The following is a 25373-nucleotide window of genomic DNA, read 5'->3' as shown; positions in this document are numbered from 1 at the left end:
TTTCAGCTCCTGTAAAACAACGTAACAACCTTTTAGCGCATAGTTAACAAATCAACAAACAAATACTACTAACGACCACTGCTTTAGCAGCCGCAACATTAATGCTGTCACTACTATGACTCGTGCTGGCCTACTGCCTTCGGTAATGGCGCGATTCCCAAATTATGTGGGCTCTATCGATATCCCCACTAACAACTTTAATGTTTCATTCCACCATTGTTGCTAAAAAAAGGCCCCTAAAAGGCGTACCCCCTGGTTTACAGAAGAAACTAGAGCTATTAAACTATCATGTAGAAAGCTGGAACACAAATGGCATGCAACTAAACATGAGGTTTTCCATCAATGTCTAATGGTAAACTACCGGCTGGTGTCCCACCTTCCCTTTATCTCGAAAATTCTCGAAATAATTGTTGCACAGCAGCTAAATGTGAGTGATGGTTAAAGCTAATTAATACTCCAATCTCATCCGCCTCAATAAAAATTATCCTAAATATCTGTTCAGTACAGTAGCATCGCTAACCCAACGAGGGACTCCTCCCAGTAGCTCTACCCACTCGGCAGATGACTTTATGAATTTCTTTAATAAGAAACTTTAACTAATTAGAAAGGAGATTAAAGACAACGCATCCCAGCTACAACTGGGTTCTATTAACACAGATGCAAATGTATTTACGATGGATATTGTCTCTAATAGTCTCTCTCTTTTTGATGAAATAACATTAGAGGAACTCCTGCGGCGTGTAAATGGGATAAAACAAACACATGTTTACTTGACCCACTTCCTGGGACACTTATCAAGGAACTGTTTGTAATATTAGGACCATCAGTGGTAAATATTATAAACTTATCACTTTCCTCTGGCACTGTTCCCTCAGCATTCAAAAAAGCGGTTATTCATCCTCTCCTCAAAAGACCTAACCTTGATCCTGCCCTCATGGTAAACTACCGGCCGGTGTCCCACCTTCCCTTTATCTCGAAAATCCTCGAAGAAATTGTTGCACAGCAGCTAAATGAACACTTAGCGTCTAACAATCTCTGTGAACCCTTTCAGTCCAGTTTCAGGAAATAATAGCCCTCGCAAAAATGACTAATAACCTATTGCTAACTATGGATGCTGAGTATTTTTGGTTGTTGTGATTAAAATAAAGTAAGTAAATAATTACTCAAATGATGAAATAATTATTTGTACTTTGATATTAAATAAATTAATGACACATTTAACAACACATGTATGTATTTGATTCCAATTGTAATTAGTTATTGTCAAATTTAGGTAATTATTTATAGATTAGTTGAATAATGGCATCATGAAATAATTAGTTAAATCTTGCAAAAAAATGAAATATTAAAATCAATAATTGATTAAATAAATGTACTTTTACAATAAATACATTGACAAATTTAACACATTTATGCATTTATTCTGACTGTATTCAACTATTGTCACATTTATGTAAATATTTAAATATGAATTAAATATAGAAATCATGAAATAATTAATTAAATCGTGAAAAAATGACTTAAATCATAAAGTATTACAATCAATAATTGATTAAATAATAATCACGTGATCAATAATGTACGTTTATATAAAAATAATGGCACAATTAATAACACGTGTATTTATTTAATTCCAATTGTAATTGATTGACAAATTTAGATAATTATTTAAAGATTAATCAAATAATTAAATTACGAAATAATGAATTAAATCATTAAAACATTTATTAGATGATAAAATATTGAAATAAATAATGAATTAAATAATAATTAAATTATCAAATAATTAAATATACTTCTACATAGAAAGAATGGCAGAATTAATAACACATTTATTTAATTCCAATTGTAATTGATTAATGACACATTTAGGTAATTATTTACAGATTAATCAAATAATTAAATTATGAAATAATGAATTAAATCATGAAAACATTTGTTAAATTATATCACAATGAAATAAATAAATGATGAAATAATGATCAAATGATTTAATTATTAATTATACTTTTACATAAAAATAATGGCAAAATTAATAACAAATGTATTTATTTAATTACAATTGTAATTGATTAATGAAACATTTAGTAAATTGTTTAAAGATTAATCAACTAATGTAATAATGAAATAATGAATTAAATCATGAAAACATTTGTTAAATCATATAATAATTTAAAAAAATAATTAATTAAATAATGACCAAAATGATTGAATAATTAAATGTACTTTTACTTAAAAATAATGGCAACATTAATAACACATGTATTTATTTAATTCCAATTGTAATTGATTAATGACACATTAGTTATCTAAAGATTAATCAAATAATTAAATCATGAAATAATGAATTAAATAATGAAAACATTTATTAAATTACAAAATAATGATCAGATAATAATCAAATTATTAAATAATTGAATGTACTTTTACATAAAAATAATGGCAAATTAATAAAACATTTATTTATTTAATTCCAATTGTAATTGATTGACACATTTAGGTAGTTATTTAAAGATTAATCACATAATTAAATCATGAAAACATTCATTAAATTATGAAATATTGAAATAAATAATTCAATAATAATCAAATAATTCAATAATTAAATGTACTTCTACATAAAAACAATGGCAAATTAATAACACATTTATCGATTTAATTCCAATTGTAATTGATTAATGACACATTTAGTTAATTATTTAAAGATGAATGAACTAATTAAATAATGAATTAAATCATGAAAACATTTGTTAAATGATATAATAATGAAACAAATAATTGATTAAATAATGATCAAATGATTGACTTATTAAATGTACTTTTACATAAAAACAATGGCAACATTAATAACAAATGTATGTATTTAATTCCAATTGCAATTGATTGACACATTGAGGTAGTTATTTAAATATTAATCAAATAATTAAATCATGAAATAATGAATTAAATCATGAAAACATTTGTTAAATTATATAACAATGAAATAAATAATTGATTAAATATTGATCAAATGATTGAATTATGAAATGTACTTTTACATACAAATAATGGCAACACTAATATCAAATGTATTTATTTAATTCCAATTGTAATTGATTAATGAAACATTTAGTTAATTATTTAAATGTGAATCAACTAATTAAACAATGAAATAATGAGTTAAATCATGAAAAAATGTGTTAAATTACATAATAATGAAATAAATAATGATCAAATGATTGAATAATTAAATGTACTTTTACATAAAAATAATGGCAACATTAATAACAAATGTATTTATTTAATTCCAATTGTAATTGATTGACACATTGAGGTAGTTATTTAAATATTAATCAAATAATCAAATCATTAAATAATGAAAACATTTGTTAAATTATTAAATAAATAATGGATTAAATAACTAAGTAATAATCAAATGATTGAATAGTTAAATAATGGCACAATTAATACCACATGTATGTATTTAATTCCAACTGTAATTGATTGATGACACATTTAGGGAATGATTTAAAGACCACCCATTGCACTAGCCTACTACGTCATTAGCACGGACAGTGTCATTGCAGCTACGCAGCAGATGTCCTTGGTGACGTCAGATGTTACACACATGGTCACATGTGCAGCAACACAAGGAGGCTGCAGGAAACAAAACAAAAAAAAGATGAAAGCTGAGATCTCACCTGAGCGGTGATCTTGAGGCGAGGAGGATCTGCGACGTCCAGAAGAAGACAAACACGCCATCGGAAGTTTGAGGGAGGATGTGTCCCCTCCTCTTACCACTGCACATGCGCGGATGTGTCCCCACCTCTTAGCGCTGGACCTGACCACGTGACGTCTTCGAGGAGAAACTCGTCCTCACTCAGCGGCCAATTCATTAGGTACACTTGCAGGTTGCACACACTGATAGGAAATATTGCACTGGAGAATACGTGAAAACTTTGTTTTGTTTTTTTCAACAGCAGTCCTTTTTAATAGCTCGCACAAGAGAAGATGTGACAATTAAATGTCATTTAGCAAATGGACGTCCCGCTAAATTGGACCTTCTACAGGAAATAACATCACATTAATATGGAAGCCCATTTTTACATTATGCAAATTATGACTTTTTTTTTTTCTTTAAATCTCATAGTTATGACTTTATTTAATAATTTCAACTATATCTCGTAATTTTTATTTTTTTTCAAATCTCAAACAACTTTCTATCTCATAATTAAACTGTTTTTAACCCAATAGTCTTTTTAAATCTCATTATTATGACTATTTCATCATTTCAACTTAATCTCATAATTTCGATTTTTTTTAAAATCTCATAGTAATGACCTTTTAATATAATTTCGATTTATCTTTAAATAACAACACCCTAACAGTAAGTCATAATTATGAGATTTAAAAAAAAGTCCTATCTATGAGATAAAAACGTAGTTATTAATTTGAGTTTACAATGTCATAATTCAAATTTTTCATAATTATGACTATTATCTCATAATTTAGGACTTTTTGATAATCATGAATTTTTATCTCATAATTTCGATGTATTATATAAAAAATGCCCCATTGGTAAATCGTAATTATAAGTCAAAATTTGACTTTATATCTCATAAATCCAACTTTCTTTCTCACAATTATGAATTATGAAATTTTTAATCTCATTTTTTTTTTCACAATGACGGATTTTTATCTCATAATTAGGACTTTTTCATCAATTCAACTTTATCTCATTTGTTTTAATTTTTTTTAAATTTGATAGTGATGACCTTTTAATATAATTTCGATGTATCTTTAAAAAAAAAGCCCAATGGTAAATCATAATTATGAGATAAAAAAAAAAAGAAGTCCTATTTATGAGATAAAAACTTGGTTATTAATTTGAGTTTCCAATGTCATAATTTAGATTTTTGTATCTCACAAGTAGGAATTGTATCACATTATGGCTTTTATCTCATAATTATGACTCTATTATCTCATAATTTAGGACTTTTTGATAATTATATCTTTTTATCTCCTAATTTCGATGTATTATATAAAAAATACCCCATTGGTAAATCGTAATTATAAGTCAAAATTTGACTTTTTATCTCATAAATCCAACTTTCTATCTCACAATTCTGACTTTTTATTCTCATAATTTTTTTTTTTTTTTTACAATTACGGCTTTTTATCTCATAATTATGACTTTCTATCTCATAACTACAACTTTTAAAATCTAATAATTATGACTTTTTCATCATTTCAACTTTATCTCATATTTTTCTCATTTGACTTTATATCTCATAAATCCAACTTTCTTTCTCACAATTATGACTTTTTAATCTCATTTTTTTTCCCACAATTATGGATTTTTATCTCATAATTAGGACTTTTTCATCAATTCAACTTAATCTCATAATTTTTTCATTTTTTAAAATTTCATAGTGATGACCTTTTAATATCATTTCGATGTATCTTTAAAAAAAATACCCCAATGGTAAATCATAATTATGAGATTTTTTAAAAAGTCCTATTTATGAGATAAAAACTTAGTTATTAATTTGAGTTTCCAATGTTATAATTTAGATTTTTGTACCTCATAAATTGGAATTGTATCTCATTATGGCTTTTTATCTGTATAATTATGACTATTATCTCATAATTTATGACTTTTTGATGATTATGAGTTTTTATCTCATAATTATCAATTTTTAATCTCATCATTTCGATTTATTAAATAAAAAATACTTCAATGGTAAATCGTAATTATAAGTATTTTATCTCATGAATTCAAATTTCTATCTCACAATTATGACTTTTTAATCTCATAATTTATTTTTTTACAATTACGGCTTTTTATCTCATAATTATGATGATTGTAATATCTCATGATTTTGACTTATAATTTCGTTTTTTTTTAAACTATAACAATTAATTTTACTGTCCAAAGACATAACCTTTATGAACAATGTGGAATATTGCACATCACATGGTGGACAGGAAGTAGAATCATGAAACTTATTTATCTTGACCATCTACTTTTGGACTGTTATATCTTATTTTAGTGAGTATTTTCAATTGTGATGTTTATTGCCTGTAAGGAGTGTTGAAAGGCACCAACAAATACAAAACCCAAAACCAGTGAGGTTCGCATTATTTTTTGCAAATAATAATTAACTTGGAATTTCATGGCTGCAACACGTGCCAAAATAGTTGGGAAAGGGCATGTTCACCACTGTGTTACATGGCCTTTCCTTTTTAACAACACTCAGTAAACGTTTGGGAACTGAGGACACATTTTTTAAGCTTTTCAGGTGGAATTCTTTCCCATTCTTGCTTGATGTACAGCTTAAGTTGTTCAACAGTCCGGGGGTCTCCGTTGTGTATATTTTAGGCTTCATATTGCGCCACACATTGGGAGACAGGTCTGGACTACAGGCAGGCCAGTCTAGTACCCGCACTCTTTTACTATGAAGCCACGCTGTTGTAACACGTGGCTTGGCATTGTCCTACTGAAATAAGCAGGGGCGTCCAAGAAAAAGACGTTCCTTGGATGGCGACATATGTTGCTCCAAAACCTGTATGTACATTTCAGCATTAATGGTGCCTTCACAGATGTGTAAATTACCCATGTCTTGGGCACTAATACACCCCCATACCATCACAGATGCTGGCTTTTCAACTTTGCGCCTAGAACAGTCGGGATGGTTCTTTTCCTCTTTGGTCCGGAGGACACGACATTCACAGTTTCCAAAAATAATTAGAAATGTGGACTCGTCAGACCACAGAACACTTTTACACTTTGCATCAGTCCATCTTAGATGAGCTCAGGCCCAGCGAAGCCGGCAGCGTTTCTGGGTGTTGTTGATAAATGGCTTTCGCTTTGCATAGTAGAGTTTTAACTTGCACTTACAGATGTAGCGACCAACTGTAGTTACTGACAGTGGTTTTCTGAAGTGTTCCTGAGTCCATGTGGTGATATCCTTTACACACTGATGTCGCTTTTTGATGCAGGACCGCCTGAGGGATCGAAGGTCACAGGCATTCAATGTTGGTTTTCCACCTTGCCGCTTACGTGCAGTGATTTCTTCCAGATTCTATGAACCTTCTGATGATATTACGGACCGTAAATGGTGAAATCCCTAAATTCCTTGGTTGAGAAATATTGTTCTTAAACTGTTCGACAATTTGCTCACACATTTGTTCACAAAGTGTTGACCCTCGCCCCATCCTTGTTTGTGAATGACTGAGCATTTCATGGAAGCTGCTTTTAAACCCAATCATGGCACCCACCTGTTCCCAATTAGCCTGTTCACCTGTGGGATGTTCCAAATAAGTGTTTGATGAGCGTTCCTCAACTTTCTCAGATCTTTTTTGCCACTTGTGCCGGCTTTTTTCAAACATGTTGCAGGCATCAAATTCCAAATGAGCTAATATTTGCAAAAAATAACTAAGTTTACCAGTTCGAACGTTAAATATCTTGTCTTTGCAGTCTATTCAATTGAATATAAGTTGAAAAGGATTTGCAAATCGTTGTATTGTTTTTTTTACGATTTACACAACGCGCCAACTTCACTGGTTTTGGGTTTTATAACCTCTATTACCATTATTAAGAACTTTGCAAGCCATAGGAAGATTATTAGGAAGTTGACAAATGTATTTTTCTGTAGTTATAAGAGTATTAGTGACTAAATAGGAATACACAGGTTGCTTTATTGAAGTGTGGTAGTGCGACTTCATTACCAAACATGCGATTCATACAAAACCGACTTAGCGCGTATAAAGATCTTTACTCTCAGAGGGCACGTTGAAAAAGTACGCTTGATGTGTTGAACCTTTTCTCAATAAAAGTGATTAGTTGGACTAAAGATAGTCAACGAGGCTGCACCCAAAAAAAGCTAAAACGTGGATACTACGATTCCTTCCGTTTACCCTCGAGTCTTTCACTTGGTCCATCTTAAAAAATAAATAAATAGACTGTGCTTTTTGGTCCGCTGCAAAGGTCCCGCCGCTGATCCCGGGGCGGCTACACCATGTCGCCGTGTTTGAAGACGCGCTGGTCGCGGCCTGGCGGGTACTGCTGCGTCCAGTCCATGACGGCTGGTTTGAAGAGGCCGCAGCATCGCAGCTGGAAGAAGGACCGCACGTTCCCAAACACGCCCAGACTGCACACACACACAATCACAATCCTGACTGTATCCCTTACAGACTGTACTGATATATACAGGACTGTCTCAGAAAATTAGAATATTCTGATCAAGTTCTTTATTTTCTGTAATGCAATTAAAACAATTAAAATGTCATACATTCTGGATTCATTACACATCAACTGAAATATTGCAAGCATTTTATTATTTTAATATTGCTGATTATGGCATACAGCTTAAGAAAACTCAAAAACCCTATCTCAAAAAATTTGAATATATCCTCAGACCAAGTAAAAAAAAAAGAAGATTTATAACAGCAAAACAAAATCAAACATTTGAAAATGTCAATTAATACTTGTTTGGGAATCGTTTTGCACGGATTACTGCATCAATGCGGCGTGGCATGGAGGCAATCAGCCTGTGGCATTGCTGAGGTGTAATGGATGCCCAGGATGCTTTAATAGCGGCCTTTAGCTCATTTGCATTATTGGTTCTGGTGTCTTTCAGCTTCTTCTTCACAATACCCCACAAATTCTCTATGGCAGGGGTGCTCATTACGTCGATCGCGATCTACCGGTCGATCACCAGCCAGGCATTAAAAAAATAGTCCTAAAAATGAGCGATCATAAATCTTCACTATGACGTCACTTTCGTCGCTTGATTGACATTCACGGCACCCGAGGGTCTTCTGAGATGACGCTGGCTGCTGCCAGCTCATTAAAATTACCGACTGGAAGGCGAGAAACACTTTATTTCTACAGACTCTGGCGCCGTACCTGTCGTCAAAACTCCAAAGACCGACTGCACAGTTGCACAATAAAAGCTCTGCTTCATCCTGCCTGCGCTACCAAAATAAGAGTCTCAGAAAGCTGGTGTGCACAAGCTAGCAAGCTACGGAGTTTGCCGACAATGTATTTCTTGTAAAGTGCATACAAAGGAGTACGGAAGCTGGACAAATAAGATGCCAAAAACCAACCACTTTCATGTGGTATTGGACAGAAAGGAGGACTTTTTTTCTCCTCCATTCGAAAATGCGGACATTATCATCACCACTGTCTGATTCCTATCAATGCAAGTCATCAGAATCAGGTAATACACCAACTTATATTCTTGTCTTCATGAAAGAAAGGAATCTATATGTGTTAAACATGCTTGTATTATCTTTAACCACCTTTAAGTTGTTAACAATATTAACTATATGTGTTTAACATGCTTGTATTATTTTTAACCACCTTTAACTTGTTAACAATATTAACTATATGTGTTAAACATGCTTGCATTATCTTTAAACACCTTTAACTTGTTAACAATATTAACTATATGTATTAAACATACTTGTGTTATCATTAAACACCTTTAATGTACTAACAATATTAACTATATGTGTTAAACATGCTTGCATTATCATTAAACACCTTTAACTTGTTAACAAAAACATATATTTCATAAATAAGTAAATATAAATTATATATATGAATGAGGTAGATCCCCACGACTTGATCAATTGAAAAGTAGGTCGCCTGCAGAAGAAGTGTGAGCACCCCTGCTCTATGGGGTTCAGGTCAGGGGAGTTGGCAGGCCAATCGAGGACAGTAATGCCATGGTCAGTACACCAGTTACTGGTGGTTTTGGCACCGTGGGCAAGTGCCAGATCATGCTGGAAAATGAAATCATCATCTCCATAGAGCTTTTCAACAGATGGAAGCATGTAGTGCTCTAAAATCTCTAGAAGCGTCTGACTTGGGCTATGGAAAAGAAGCACTGGACAGTTGCAGAGTGATCCAGAGTCCTGTTTTCAGACGAAAGCAAGTTTTGTATTTCATTTGGAAGTCAAGGCGCTAGAGTCTGGAGGAAGGCTGGAGAGGAGCAAAATCCAAGTTGCTTGAAATCCAGAGTGAAGTTCCCACAGTCAGCAATGGTTTGGGGAGCCATGTCAGCTGCTGGTGTTGGTCCACTGTGTTTCATCAAGTCCAGAGTCAATGCAGCTGTGTACCAAGAGATTTTAGAGCACTACATGCTTCCATCTGTTGAAAAGCTCTATGAAAATGATGATTTCATTTTCCAGCATGATCCAGCAGTGCCAAAACCACCAGTAACTGGTGTACTGACCATGGCATTACTGTCCTTGATTGGCCTGCCAACTCCCCTGACCTGAACCCTATAGAGAATTTGTGGGGTATTGTGAAGAAGAAGCTGAAAGACACCAGACCCAATAATGCAAATGAGCTAAAGGCCGCTATTGAAGCATCCTGGGCATCCATAACACCTCAGCAATGCCACAGGCTGATTGCCTCCATGCCACGCCGCATTGATGCAGTAATCCGTGCAAAAGGATTCCCAACCAAGTACTGAGTGCATTAATTGACATTTTCAAATGTTTGATTTTGTTTTGCTGTTATAAATCTTTTTTTTTTTTTAACTTGGTCTGAGGAAATATTCTAATTTTTTGAGATAGGATTTTTGAGTTTTCTTAAGCTGTATGCCATAATCAGCAATATTAAAATAATAAAAGGCTTGCAATATTTCAGTTGATGTGTAATGAATCCACAATGTATGACATTTTCATGTTTTTTTTAATTGCATTACAGAAAATAAAGAACTTTATCACAATATTCTAATTTTCTGAGACAGTATATTGTAGGAACCAGAATATTAACAACAGGAGGAAACAACCCTTTTGTGTGAATGGGGGAGGCAGGGTTTTCGTGTTGATTTAATAAAAAATAAAATAAAAATTAAATAAATATAAATAAAGAAAACACGCTCTGACTGGGAAGAAGTACGTGACAGCGGCTGAAAAGTACTCACAAAGTCGCCATACCAGAAGTCCTGCAGCAGTAAACATCTACATGTCCTCCAATAACCACTCAGGCTATTGGCCACTAGGGGCTAGCAGCTACACAGTAGCTAAGCAATTAAACAATATTGCCGTGTAAAACATCACATTTGTCAATATAAACAAGAAGTGTGTTGGAAGGTTTCCAGTAACAAACGTGTCCGCATCAATCATCACCAATCCACTTAAACTTAAAGACAGCATAAGTCTGTTACAGAGTTAGTGTTTATCATGCCTACCATTGTTCTGAGTAATTTCACTTGATCAAACCTTTGCTTACATTCCACACTACAAAATAAAACAAGTATGTACTATAATTCGTCCTGATATCATTTTAGATTAATACCGGTATCAGTCAATACTCAAAGCTTCAAAAATTGTATTTTTGTCGTATCAGTTCAACCCTGGTAATAAGTGTCCTTATTTGAACAATATTTTAGTACAAAACATGACATGTGTCAATACAAACAAGTATCAAATAATTATAGTTGTATATTATTTACACATACAAAGTCTCCAAGGTAGAAGCGTGTTTGAAAGTATCCAGTAACAAACGTGTCCGCATCATTCAACGTACTGCGTCATGAACTCAACCTAATGAATTATTTGGCTACTAGGTGTCACCAAAAAACAAATGACCACTCCAATTCAACTTAAAGACAGCATAAGTCCAGTCCAGATGGTTAATAATAAATAGGTTAGTGTTCTCGGAGTAATTCTAATTGATCAAACCTGTGCTAACATTCCACACTACAAAATAATACAAGTATGTTCAATGAGTCGGCCTCATATCATTTTAGATTAATATTGGTATCAGTCAAAACTTTGAGGCTTCAAAATTGGTATTCTGAGTTGTATCGGGACAACCCCAGTAATAAATATACTTATATGAACAATATTTTAGTACAAAACATGACATGTGTCAATATAAACAAGTACTAAATAATTATAGTTGTATATTATTTACACATACAAAGTCTCCAAGGCAGAAACGTGTTAGAAAGTATCCAGTAACAAACGCATCTGCATCATTCAACTTACTGTGTCAAGAACTTAACCTAATGAATTATTGTGGCTATTAAGTGTCACCAAAAAACAAATGACCACTAAACTTCATTTTAAAGACGGCATAAGTCCATTCAAGATGGTTAATAATAAATAGGTTAGTGTTCTCTGAGTAATTTAACTTGATCAAACCTTTGCTAACATTCCACACTACAAAATAATACAAGTATGTACTATGATTCGGCCTGATATCATTTTAGATTAATATCTGTATCAGTCAATACTATCCTTAATTGAACAATATTGTAGTATAAAACATGACATATGTCAATATTAACATGTATCAAATAATTGTGTTTGCATATTATTTACACATGCAAAGTCTCTAAGGCAGAAGCGTGTTAGAAAGTATCCAGTAACAAACGTGTCCGCATCATTCAACTTACTGTGTCAAGAACTTAACCTAATGAATTATTGTGGCTATTAAGTGTCACCAAAAAACAAATTACCACTAAACTTCATTTTAAAGACGGAATAAGTCCATTCAAGATGGTTAATAATAAATAGGTTAATGTTCTCTGAGTAATTTAACTTGATCAAACCTTTGCTAACATTCCACACTACAAAATAATACAAGTATGTACTATGATTCGGCCTGATATCATTTTAGATTAATATCTGTATCAGTCAATACTATCCTTAATTGAACAATATTGTGGTATAAAACATGACATATGTCAATATTAACATGTATCAAATAATTGTGTTTGCATATTATTTACACATGCAAAGTCTCCAAGGCAGAAGCGTGTTAGAAAGTATCCAGTAACAAACGTGTCCGCATCATTCAACTTACTGTGTCAAGAACTTAACCTAATGAATTATTGTGGCTATTAAGTGTCACCAAAAAACAAATTACCACTAAACTTCATTTTAAAGACGGCATAAGTCCATTCAAGATGGTTAATAATAAATAGGTTAGTGTTCTCTGAGTAATTTAACTTGATCAAACCTTTGCTAACATTCCACACTACAAAATAATACAAGTATGTACTATGATTCGGCCTGATATAATTTTAGATTAATATCTGTATCAGTCAATACTATCCTTAATTGAACAATATTGTAGTATAAAACATGACATATGTCAATATTAACATGTATCAAATAATTGTGTTTGAATATTATTTACACATGCAAAGTCTCCAAGGCAGAAGCGTGTTAGAAAGTATCCAGTAACAAACGTGTCCGCATCATTCAACTTACTGTGTCAAGAACTTAACCTAATCAATTATTGTGGCTACTAAGTGTCAACAAAAAACAAATTACCACTAAACTTCATTTTAAAGACGGCATAAGTCCATTCAAGATGGTTAATAATAAATAGGTTAATGTTCTGAGTAATTTAACTTGATCAAACCTTTGCTAACATTCCACACTACAAAATAATACAAGTATGTACTATGATTCGGCCTGATATCATTTTAGATTAATATCTGTATCAGTCAATACTATCTTAATTGAACAATATTTTAGTATAAAACATGACATATGTCAATATTAACATGCATCAAATAATTGTGTTTGCATATTATTTACACATGGAAAGTCTCCAAGGCAGAAGAGTGTTAGAAAGTATCCAGTAACAAACGTGTCCGCATCATTCAATTTACTGTATCAAGAACTTAACCTAATTAATTATTGTGGCCACAAGGTGTAGCCAAAAATCAAATGACCACTCCACTTCAACTTAAAGACTGCATAAGTCCATTATGGATGATAGTAATACATAGGTTAGTGTTCTCTGTGTACTTTCACTTGATCAAACCTTTGCTAACATCCCACACTACAAAATAACACAAGTATGTTAAATTATTCGTGCTGATATATCAGATTAATACCGGTATCGGCCCACACTGAAGGCTCCGCTCCAATATCGATATGATAACTGGAAGTGAAAAAGTTACGTAGTTTTTCGTTTCGCGACCAATAACTCACTTGTATGGATTCTGTGCCAAGGATATCGTCTGTCGGTGTTTTCTGGCGTGCATCATCAGGTTCATCTTCTCGGCAGTGGTCAGTCCCAGGAAGGCAATCTGGCCCAGGAGAGAAGCGGAAGTTACGGTCCGATGCCAAGAAGGAAAAGTGCCGTCCTCACCTGGTAGATCTGTAGCAGCAGGATGATGCTGGACCAGCAGCAGTGGTACAGCGCCAGCACGAAGACGCACAGCAGCCACGGCGAGCAGTCGATGACAGCAAAGGCCACGCCCACAAGGCCTTGCGTCTCATAGTGCAGCGTGCAGCGCGTGGACCAGTCTGCGTGGCAAGAAAAAAAAAATCACGGGTTGGTGGGAAAAGGAGGCTTGTGTGGCGTGGCGCCATGATGCGGCGACTCACACGTTAGGCAGCCGTAGAACATCCAGACGCACGTCAGCACGAGAGCCAGCAGGAAGAGGACAAAGTGGGCGTGGTTCCTCGCACCTGAGACAGGTTAGAACGTCGTATTCAGGCAGAGGCTGAGACACATCTGGTCCCAAGGAAAGGAACACATGGATGGATGCAAAAGGAGCGCTGCTAACATTTATACAGCAGGTTGCAAAAAAGCGATTTTTACAACACTCCTGTCATATTGATGATCTTTGAGTCATGTTGTGGAAGTACAGTACATTTAAAAAGTAATCACGGCGCTTCACTTTTCCCACATTTTGCTATATTCCAGCCTTATTCCAAAATGGAATATGACCTCATTTTTGTCCTCAAAATTCAACACACAACACTAGAGATGTCCGACAATATCGGACTGCCGATTTTATCGGCCGATAAATGCTTTAAAATGTAATATCGGAAATTACCGGTATCGGTTTCAAAAAGTAAAATGTATGACTTTTTAAAACGCCGCTGTGTACACGGATGTAGGGAGAAGTACAGAGCGCCAATAAACCTTAAAGGCACTGCCTTTGCATGCCGGCCCAATCACATAATATCTACGGCTTTTCACACACTCACACACACACACACACACAAGTGAATGCCATGCATACTTGGTCAACAGCCATACAGATCACACTGAGGGTGGCCGTATAAACAACTTTAACACTGTTACAAATATGCGCCACACTGTGAACCCACACCAAACAAGAATGACAAACACATTTCGGGAGAACATCCGCACCGTAACACAACATAAACACAACAGAACAAATACCCAGAACCCCTTGCAGCACTAACTCTTCCGGGACGCTACAAAATACCCCCCCCCCCCCCCCCCCGCCGCTATCCTCTACCCCCTTGTACCTCAACCTCCTCATGCTTTCTCAGGGTGAGCATGTCCCAAATTCCAAGCTGCTGTTTTGAGGCATGTTAAAAAAAAAAAAGCACTTTGTGACTTCAATAATAAATATGGCAGTGCCATGTTGGCATTTTTTTTCCATAACTTGAGTTGATTTATTTTGGAAAACCTTGTTACATTGTTTAATGCATCCAGCGGGGCATCACAACAAAATTAGGCATAATAATGTGTTAATTCCACGACTGTATGTATCAGTATCGGTTGATATCGGAATCGGTAAGTAAGAGTTGGACAATTATCGGAATATCGGCAAAAAAAGCCATTATCGGACATCTCCACACAACACCCCATAATGACAACGGGTTCTTTTGTTTTCTTTTAAATTTCACAAATGTATTAAAACTAAAGAAATCACATGTACATAATTATTTTACAGTCTTTGCTCAATACTTACAGTCGTGGTCAAAAGTTGACATACACTTGTAAAGAACATAATGTCATGGCTGTCTTGAGTTTCCAATCATTTTCTACAACTCTTATTTTTTTGTGATAGAGTGATTGGAGCACATACTTGTTTGTCACAAAAAACATTCATGAAGTTTGGTTCTTTTATGAATTTATTATGAGTCTACTGAAAATGTGACCAAAACTACTGGGTATTGTGGCCAAACAGTTCCATTTGTGTTTCATCTGACATCACATGGACAAAGATAAGACCTTCTGGAGGAAAGTTCTGTGGTCAGATGAAACAAAAATGAAGCTGTTTGGCTACAATACCCGGCATTATGTTTGGAGGAGAAAAGGTGAGGCCTTTAATCCCAGGAACACCAAGTCTACCGTCAAGCATGGTGGTGGCCGTTTTTCAAACTGCGATTTAGTAAAGCTGCAATATTTGAAGTGTGGTGCGGCGAAGAGCGACTGCAAAGACTGCGGTCAAAGTAAAAGTTGCAGAAGAAGACAAAAGTGGCCTGTACCAATGCAGGTGTTGGTCCAGGCGGAGTGATGGTCCTGCTTTGCTACACAGGCATCGCATTTGGGGCAGTGGCTGGCTCGCACTGGTTTCTTTATCTGTGAAAGCGTCAACGATAATAGTGAGAGGCTGGCGCTGTGTCTGCGGTGTTCTTTAGTTCAGAGTCTCACCATGCAGGAGGTGCAGAATATACTGGGGTCCAGGCAGCCGGCCTCAGCCAGCAACAACACATTCTGCCACACAAAACGATCACAACGGGTTTCCATTGACACGTTATAGCCACACTTTCAGTGGTTGAAGAAAAACTAAACAAAACAAACTCTCTTACCATTTTTTTCTCCTCTTCAGTCGCCTTGACAAAGCCAGGGTCGGTCCGACAGGCACGGAGGTAGTAGTAGAGCAGAGCAGTGGCGTTGAGAGTGAAAAGAATCTGGACTGTGGCACTGTGTCCATGTGGGGTCAAAAGGTTAAGAAAATACTTTTAACCAATCCACCTGATGAGTGGTCGAGAAAGGTGCAAACTACACTTGTTTCAGATATGGACAATACATTTTGGGCCTGATCTACTAAGACGTGCTAAACCAGGGGTGTCCAAACTACGGCCCATCTTCAATTTGGCCAGCGAGATGGCACCAGTCCAATAAGCAAATTGACCGGGCGCTATCATATAATATACAAACAGTCAGTGGTCTGATAGCTGCCATTTTGGCGCCACCTGGTGGCCAACAAAAGTAACTCAAGCTAGTAACCTTTAACTGTACAACAATATCATTATGTGCACAGCATTAACTTTATTGACCCAATCCAAACAACCTTCCCTAGTCATGACAAAAACATCAACAAGAACAAAAAATTAACAAACATGGGTCACACATAAAACATCCTGCTCGTTGAACTTTGTGGATATTATCAAAAACTTCTCATCAGCATAACACAAAATCTAAACTACACCCGATTAAATCCATTACAATGGAAGATGTGACACATGCAAAACACTGCTTGATATTTCTGATTGATTAAAAACCTTTAAGGTCAGCTAGAGATATATATACACACACACACACACACACACACACACACACACACACACACACACACACATATATGTATGTACCGTATTTTTCGGACTATAAGTCACAGTTTTTTTAATAGTTTGGCCAGGCTCCAGTGCGACTTATACCGTATTTTCCGCACTATAAGGCGCACCGGATTATTAGCCGCACCTTCTATGAATTACATATTTCATAATTTTGTCCACCAATAAGCCGCCCCGGACTATAAGCCGCGCCTACGCTGCGCTAAAGTGAATGTCAAAAAAAACGCTGCGCTAAAGAGAATGTCAAAAAAACAGTCAGATAGTTCAGTCAAACTTTAATAATATATTGAAAACCAGCGTTCTAACAACTCTGTCCCAAAATGTACGCAAATGTGCAATCACAAACATAGTAAAATTCAAAATGGTGTAGAGCAATAAATAGCAACATAATGTTGCTCGAACGTTAATGTCACAACACACAAAATAAACATAGCGCTCACCTTCTGAAGTTATTCTTCATTCGTAAATCCTTCGAATTCTTCGTCTTCGGTGTCCGAATTGAAAAGTTGCGCAAGCGTGGGATCCAAAAATGGCCGGCTCCGCCTCGTCGAAGTCATCGGATTCAGTGTCGCTGTTGTTGTGCAGCAGTTCTGTGAATCCTGCCTTCCGGAAAGCTCGGACCACAGTTGTGACCGAAACTATCTGCCCAGGCATTTACGATCCACTGGCAGATGTTGGCGTATGTCGACCGGCGCTATCTGCCCGTCTTAGTGAAGGTGTGTTCGCCTTCGGAGCTGTGTGAAAAAAGCCACCCGGCCTCTTCGCGTAAACTTCCCTTAACCACTCGCTCATCTTTTCTTCATCCATCCATCCCTTCGAGTTAGCTTTTATGATGACGCCGGCTGGAAAGGTCTCTTTTGGATGGGTGGAAGTTAGCATGGCAAGCTAGAACCACAGTGAAGGATGACTCCTCATTCCCTGTGGTGCGAATATTCACCGTACGTGCTCCCGTTCCACAGTGCAGTTCACAGGAATATCAGTTGCTGTGAAATACGGTAGTAATCCGTGTGCGGATGGAGAGATTGCGTCTTTTTATGATCCGGATCCTTGTCGCGTAGTAGGAGCCATTTTGTGGTCTTTACAGATGTAAACAGGAAATGAAACGTACGGTGATATCCGCGCGTTTTTTCTTCTTCTTCCGGGGGCGGGTGAAGCGCTTCCTGTTCTATGGGGGCGGGTGCTTTCCTTGGCGGTTGCTTGCGTAGAAGAAGAAGCGCTTCCTGTTCTACCGGGAAAAAAGATGGCGGCTGTTTACCGAAGTTGCGAGATCGAAACTTTATGAAAATTAATCGTAATAAAGCGCACCGGGTTATAAGGCGCACTGTTAGCTTTTGAGAAAATTTGTGGTTTTTAGGTGCGCCTTATAGTGCGGAAAATACGGTATGTTTTTTTCCTTCTTTTTTTATGCATTTTCGGCAGGTGCGACTTATACTCCGGTACGACTTATACTCCGAAAAATACGGTATGTACTTTAGTTCAGAGTCTCGCCATGCAGGAGGTGCAGAATAAAAAAACTTGTGACCAGGCAGTTGGCCTCGGCCAGCAACAACACATTCTGCAGCAAAAAAACGATCACAACAGGTTTCCATTGACAATCTTTAGCAAATATATATATGCCAAAAAATAAAATTGTGTGTACTATTAGTGCAAGTGTTGCGTGTAATCTACTAAGACTGCTTGTGCAATTGATAACTGCTGCAGATAGCCTTTTTTAAATTAGTTTTTTGTCGTGTACTTGTACTTTAGTATTTACATGGCTGTGGCCATGTAAATACTCAATTCCCTCCACATTTATGTTATGCTTTCCAAACTGTGTGCAATGTTGTTGAACTAGCAGTAAACATCTATAATATGGAACACCCAATTCTACAATACAGAATTGCAATCTATTTACAACAGAAACAATTTTTTTAGCACACTCTGCAGAGAGGCAATGTCCCATCACGACAACAGCACATTTATGCATCTGGAATGATCCAAACACAAGAAAATGCATGTTGCAAAACCTTTTTTTCCATATAGGAGATATATTATAATAATATATTTGCTAAATAAAAAAACGAACAGTATTTAAAAAAAAAAAACACACCAGGAAACACCAAAGCGCATCAATTAAATTAGCTTTAATCAGCCCCTTTAGTTATCCAGCAGCTATAAAATTATGAAATTATATTGCTGAAGACACGATATGTCTAATATTTTTAGTTTCTGACAGTCCAAATATGTTAAACGGAGGATTCTCTGTCCATCATCTGTCTTTGCAGCACGACCACCTCCTTTTCCACAGCCGTGTGTGTAACTGCGCCAGTTTGCGTATACTTTTCAGACGTACTAATAAATAAAGACGCAAAATAGCTCCCGCAGAGCAGTTTCAGTCTTGTTAGATCAAACTGCGCGTGCTGAATAACTCCATTTGCATCATCTCCCAGTATTCTAGGTGTTCTGATGATCAGCATATATTCTGCATATTCAAGAAGACAGACACAGTCTTTATTCTGCTCACCTAATCCTCTGCGCACAAGTTAAGTAGATCTGCTTTGCGCGTGTTATCAAGTTTGCATGTGTTTTCATACACGCAAACCTTAAGTAGATCAGGCCCTTAGTTTCATATCATATTGTGCTAACACTGTAGGCACAGTTCATCCATCAGCGTCTGCTAATGTTCCTTCAAGCAAAAGGATATCTGGTATGAACCAGAGGCCCCAGGTGATGAACATCCAGAAAATAGAGGCCATTAGAGTTGTAGATGGTAGAAGGGACTGAAAGGTAGCCCTGGGGAAAATCCTGTTTCGGCACAAAGATTTAGTTTCACACAGAGAGGTCAAACCATTTGAATGGGACTGTCCCTACCCACCCCCCCTTTGTATGTAACTACACACAGTTTAATATGTATATGTAAACTGTTTTGTATGTACCTGTAAATAGTAGGGCTGGACGATTACGGCAAAAATACTAATCACGATTATGACAATTAATAACACAATTATTCACTTATTTAAAAAATCACGAGTATTTTTTATACCACTAAAACGCAACTTTAAATACAATTTTAAAAACAATTGGATATAAATCAGTAACAAAATATTGAATAATAAAAAATTAAAAAAAGTAACACCACATTTAAATAATAGCAATATGAAAAACTATAATTCTATTTTTGCTTTAAAAAAAATTTAAATTCCGTTTTTTTACCTTTAACACTTGTTTTAGCACCATAGAGTGTTTGCTTTTGGTATCAAATAAAATGTTATAACATGTTTGTTAATTAAATGAATCTTTGGACAATTTTTTACCAGTATTTTAGGTCAAAACATAATAATTGTGTAAATGTATCAATAAGTGCTATAAGTACATTATGCTTGTGTAAGGTAATTTTTTTTATAAACCTTTATTTTGTAAGCGCATCCGGCCCGGGTGTTGCGCACAGCGCTGTTATTGTGAAGGGGGTAAGTGTGCTGCTTTTCTGAGCTTGACAAGTGTGGAGGCGAGCTGAGGCTGTTTAAAAAAATTAAAAAAAGAGATAGTCTCTCAAGTTGCGATTTGTCCTGTTTGTACATTGATCTTATATTGATGATGCCGTTCACAACAACACAGGCAGATAAGATGTGTTGCGGGTGTAGGTTTTTTTTGCTAGCTTTAGCTTTGTAGTTTAGTCGTTGTTTTAAGTGGTCGTCTACATTGTTTAGTTCAGGACGTGTTTTCGGGGATGAATGAGCGGTACCGGACACATTATTCTCCCTTCCCCTCACAATGGCAATATTTCACTCACATCTATGTCAATTTCGCTGATATTCCGCATTTAAAAGTCGGATTCTGTTTTATTGGCAAATTCTGTTATTCGGTCCGCGATTACGTGAAGACGGAAATGCCTTTATTTTTTTATTGAGTTTTGTGATTATTGATTAGGCATACTAGCGATGTGTCAAATAAAAAGTAGCCACCATGGTGACATCCAAAACTTCGAGTAGACATGGTTTTATTTTTGCTCATTATCCGTGTTAGAATAATTGTTTCTAAGTTATCACAAAAACTTTGTGTTACATTGAGTGCCCGGTGAAGAGCAAAAGCCGTCTTTGAAACCTACCAAGAAGAAGGCTTGTAAAACTCCACTGCGTAAGGGGGTAAGGAACATGAAGGTGTTTCTGTTTTCTTTCATGTATTGTAATCAACAGAAAGATATTGTTTTAACCCAAGGACTACAAAGCGCAAAGAAGGCAGGATCTGCCCAAGTTCCAGACGACTTCTTTTTGAACCTCTTTTTGAACTCTTTTACGACATTTTCTGTGACCTGTTTACGACCTTTTCTTTTGAACTGTTGCAATCAAAGGCGATGGCTGTTTACGACCTCGTCCCTTAGAAGCAGCTGTTGTCATGTGGTCAGAGAAAGTCCAAATAAAGAGGGAGGCGTACAATCTTTTGGTAGAGCGTAATGACACTGTACAAGGGTACAGATGTCCAAGCGTCTCTCCTCAAATTGATCCAAATTTAATTCTGTCTCTGTTTAATTCTTTGCTTCTTGTCTTGTTTAATAGATGTCATCAGTGTTTGAACCTGACAATCCGTTTCACCGATACAAGCTAAGGAATTTGTATGCACGTTACGCGGTCCATTAATTGTTTTTTTCGATGAGAATATTCTTACGATCGTGAAAAGCCAAAATCGAAATAAATAAATCACAATTTGATTAATTGTCCAGTGTTTGAAAAACAGGTTGTTTAACTGCAAACAGTCAAGATAGAATGGATGCAAACCTGATGGCCAAACTGACTGCTCCAAACGCGCATGCTAGCAGAATCGATTTGAGCAACCAGGAGTCTGAGTTCAAATCCAATATGGCAGCAACACAGCCAAACATGGCAGTCCAGAGCAAAAATTGCAAAAACACCTTAAACAAACAAAAATACAAGCACAAAACCAGCAACTGGTAAGATGTCTGTGGAAGACAGGGCAGTGACATGTGTGAAAGATGCGAGTGCATACTTTGTATTTGTTGACAATCCGTGAGCACGGTGAGCTGGAGCGAATCCTCTCCTGTTTGACTTGGTTGAGCACAAAGACGAGCAGGGGGCTGTGCACCTGGTGTGCCAGGTCCAGTGGTGTGTGACCCTGAGGGGAATACAACCATGAGCACATTGTCGATGTGATTGACCTTTAACCTGACATCTACTGTATTCACAAACGTTGTGCTTTCACTTTCACTTTATTGGCCTATTTCTGTGTTACCAGCATTATCTAAAATGCTGCAAAAAATTATTTGTAGAAGAATTTTGAAACATTCGTCTGATAACTGTAATTTGGATATTTGTTAGGGATGTCCGATAATATCGGCCGATAAATGCTTTAAAATGTAATATCGGAAATGATCGGTATCGGTTTCATAATTATCGGTATCGGTTTCAATAAGTAACATTTATGACTTTTTAAAACTGTGTACAAGGACGTAGGAAGAAGTACAGAGCGCCAATAAAGGCACTGCCTTTGCGTGCCGGCCCAGTCACATAATATCTACGGCTTTTCACACACACAAGTGAATGCCATGCATACTTGATCAACAGCCATACAGGTCACACTGAGGGTGGCCGTATAAACAACTTTAACACTGTTACAAATATGCGCCACACTGTGAACCCACACCAAATAAGAATGACAAACACATCACGGGAGAACATCCGCACCGTAACACAACATAAACACAACAGAACAAATACCCAGAACCCCTTGCAGCACTAACTCTTCCGGGACGCTACAATATACACCCCCCGCAATCAGGCATCATTTGTTTTACGCAAACTCTTGCAGCAGCTAATTATTGGACCATTTTGTACTTTTGACAAGTGATGAAAAACAAGCAGATACAATAAATATTGTGATCACGACTGCCATGTTGAATTGTGTGCACATCAGATCTGTTCCAGCATCACTTTTGCGTGTCGCTTCTGAGAGACTCACATTGACGTTTTCTTGATCCAAGCTGGCTGCGGCCTCCAGCAGGACATGAGCGGCGTCGACGTTTCCCGCCAGAACCGCACAGTGGAGGGGCGTGTTCCTGTTCACCTTGTCGACAGCGCTGACAGAAGCGTTGTTTTTGATCAAGAAGTTAGTCGGCTCAGGCCTGCAACGGGAAAAACAAGATTGTTTTACTATCAGACATCTCTTGGTAAGAAGCTTGTAGAACCAGCTGACTATTATAATGCTAAGGACACCCTGACCTTTATAGCAACAAGAAACACAAATAAAACAGTATGCCCTCAACCTCCTGACTACTACTAGCTGACACTCAAGGTTTACGATAGTGAGGTTTACCAACATACACTTGCACGGCCCCACCGCTCATTTCTTCCATTATATATGCTTTTTAATAGAGATGTCCGATAATGGCTTTTTTGCTGATATCAGATATTGTCCAACTCTTAATTTCCGATTCCGATATCAACCGATACATACAGTCGTGGAATTAACACATTATTATACCTAATTTTGTTGTGATGCCTCACTGGATACATTAAACAATGTAACAAGGTTTTACAAAAAAATCAACTCAAGTTATGGAAAAAAATGCCAACATGGCACTGCCATATTTATTACTGAAGTCACAAAGTGCATTATTTTTTTTTTAACATGCCTCAAAACAGCAGCTTGGAATTTGGGACATGCTCTTCCTGAGAGAGCATGACAAGGTTGAGGTGGGCGGGGTTGAGGGGGCGGAGTTGAGGTGGGGGTGGGGGGGTGGGGGGTAGGAGGTAGCGGGGGGTGTATATTGTAGCGTCCTGGAAGAGTTAGTGCTGCAAGGGATTCTGGGTATTTGTTCTGTTGTGTTTATGTTGTGTTACAGTGCGGATGTTCTCCCGAAATGTGTTTGTCATTCTTGTTTGGTGTGGGTTCACAGTGTGGCGCATATTTGTAACAGTGTTAAAGTTGTTTATACGGCCACCCTCAGTGTGACCTCTACGGCTGTTGACCAATTATGCCTTGTATTCTCTTGTGTGTGTGAAAAGCTGTTGATATCATGTGACTGGGCCGGCACGTATAGGCAGTGCCTTTAAGGTTTAGTGGCGCTCTGTACCTCTCCCTATGTCCGTGTACACAGTGGCGTTTTAACAAGTCATAAATTTTACTTTTTGAAACCGATACCGATAATTTTGAAACCGATACCGATAATTTCCGATATTACATTTTAAAGCATTTATCGGACTGACGATATTATCGGACATCCCTACTTTTTAATAATTTTGTAAAAGAGACTAATCAATGTATCTGTGCATAATACTCAAGAATGGCTGACAAATTCTCAATAGGCCTAAAAATACAGCACACACACACGTTTATTTTTCTCAGTTGGTGTTATATTAAACAAAAATAAAATGAGTGCACATGTCTATTAGTATAACAGTAAAACTTTAAAATCTCTGCCTGTCTGGCTTATTGTTTCTCCCATTAAATGTAGCTAAACATGACAAACGTCAGTAAACAGCTGGTCGAGGGTTTGCGTTTTTATTTTTTTATTTTCACAAAACGTTGGACCGTTAGTGACATAATGTTGTCTGTGGCGTTAATGTTGTGCTTAATTGAGCACTTAACGACCTCAGGGGATTGCACAAACATTGTTTTGGGGCAGGGGGGGAATGGAGTAGAGAGTAATTTCTATTCCGAAATAATTTTCTAAAAATAATAACAAATTGGGCTCCAGCAGAAACAGCACTTTTCCTATATCGGGAAAAAGGGCAAGTGCTTAAAAGGGAACTGAAATTCATCACTATCCTATGTAAGACAAGAACACACGTGTCTTTCTTTTTTATGCATTATAATTTGCATCGTACGGGAAGTACGAAGTGGCTAACAATGCCCATAAAGCCTTAAAAAAAAATCCACAAACCGCCAACATTACTCCATTTACAACTCGGGACTTGAATATTTTTCAAGTATTAGTGATATTGTTTTTATAAGCGCTAACATGGAGGAACTACCGGCACTCTAAGCAGCGCCATGATCAAAGAGAGCTAACTAGCTCATGCTGCTATATTGACAAACTGTACTACGCTGGTGAGCTGCTGTATCGCCTCAGA

General features: G+C 36.4%; 1 protein-coding gene across 2 annotated transcripts in view; it reads right to left on the bottom strand.

Annotated features, from left to right (window-relative positions):
* Positions 1-7660: 7660 nt before the first annotated feature.
* Positions 7661-25373, bottom strand: part of zdhhc13 (zDHHC palmitoyltransferase 13) — a 30314-nt gene continuing 12601 nt past the window's right edge. For both annotated transcript variants that reach the window (XM_072914790.1, XM_072914791.1), the window contains exons 7-17: positions 23260-23422; positions 22291-22416; positions 22062-22195; positions 19994-20094; positions 16543-16667; positions 16385-16447; positions 16219-16312; positions 14353-14436; positions 14114-14271; positions 13954-14051; positions 7661-8132 (exon numbers count right to left, since the gene is read on the bottom strand). In XM_072914790.1, coding sequence (XP_072770891.1) covers positions 7994-8132; positions 13954-14051; positions 14114-14271; positions 14353-14436; positions 16219-16312; positions 16385-16447; positions 16543-16667; positions 19994-20094; positions 22062-22195; positions 22291-22416; positions 23260-23422 — 1285 coding nt within the window. In that variant the 3' untranslated portion in view covers positions 7661-7993. The remainder of the gene's footprint in view (positions 8133-13953; positions 14052-14113; positions 14272-14352; positions 14437-16218; positions 16313-16384; positions 16448-16542; positions 16668-19993; positions 20095-22061; positions 22196-22290; positions 22417-23259; positions 23423-25373) is intronic.

Source organism: Nerophis lumbriciformis, linkage group LG15 (genome assembly GCF_033978685.3).
Source record: "Nerophis lumbriciformis linkage group LG15, RoL_Nlum_v2.1, whole genome shotgun sequence".
Classification (NCBI taxonomy): domain Eukaryota; kingdom Metazoa; phylum Chordata; class Actinopteri; order Syngnathiformes; family Syngnathidae; genus Nerophis; species Nerophis lumbriciformis.
The sequence above is the reverse complement of the archived record's forward strand: the minus strand, read 5'-3'. Positions and strand labels throughout refer to the sequence as shown.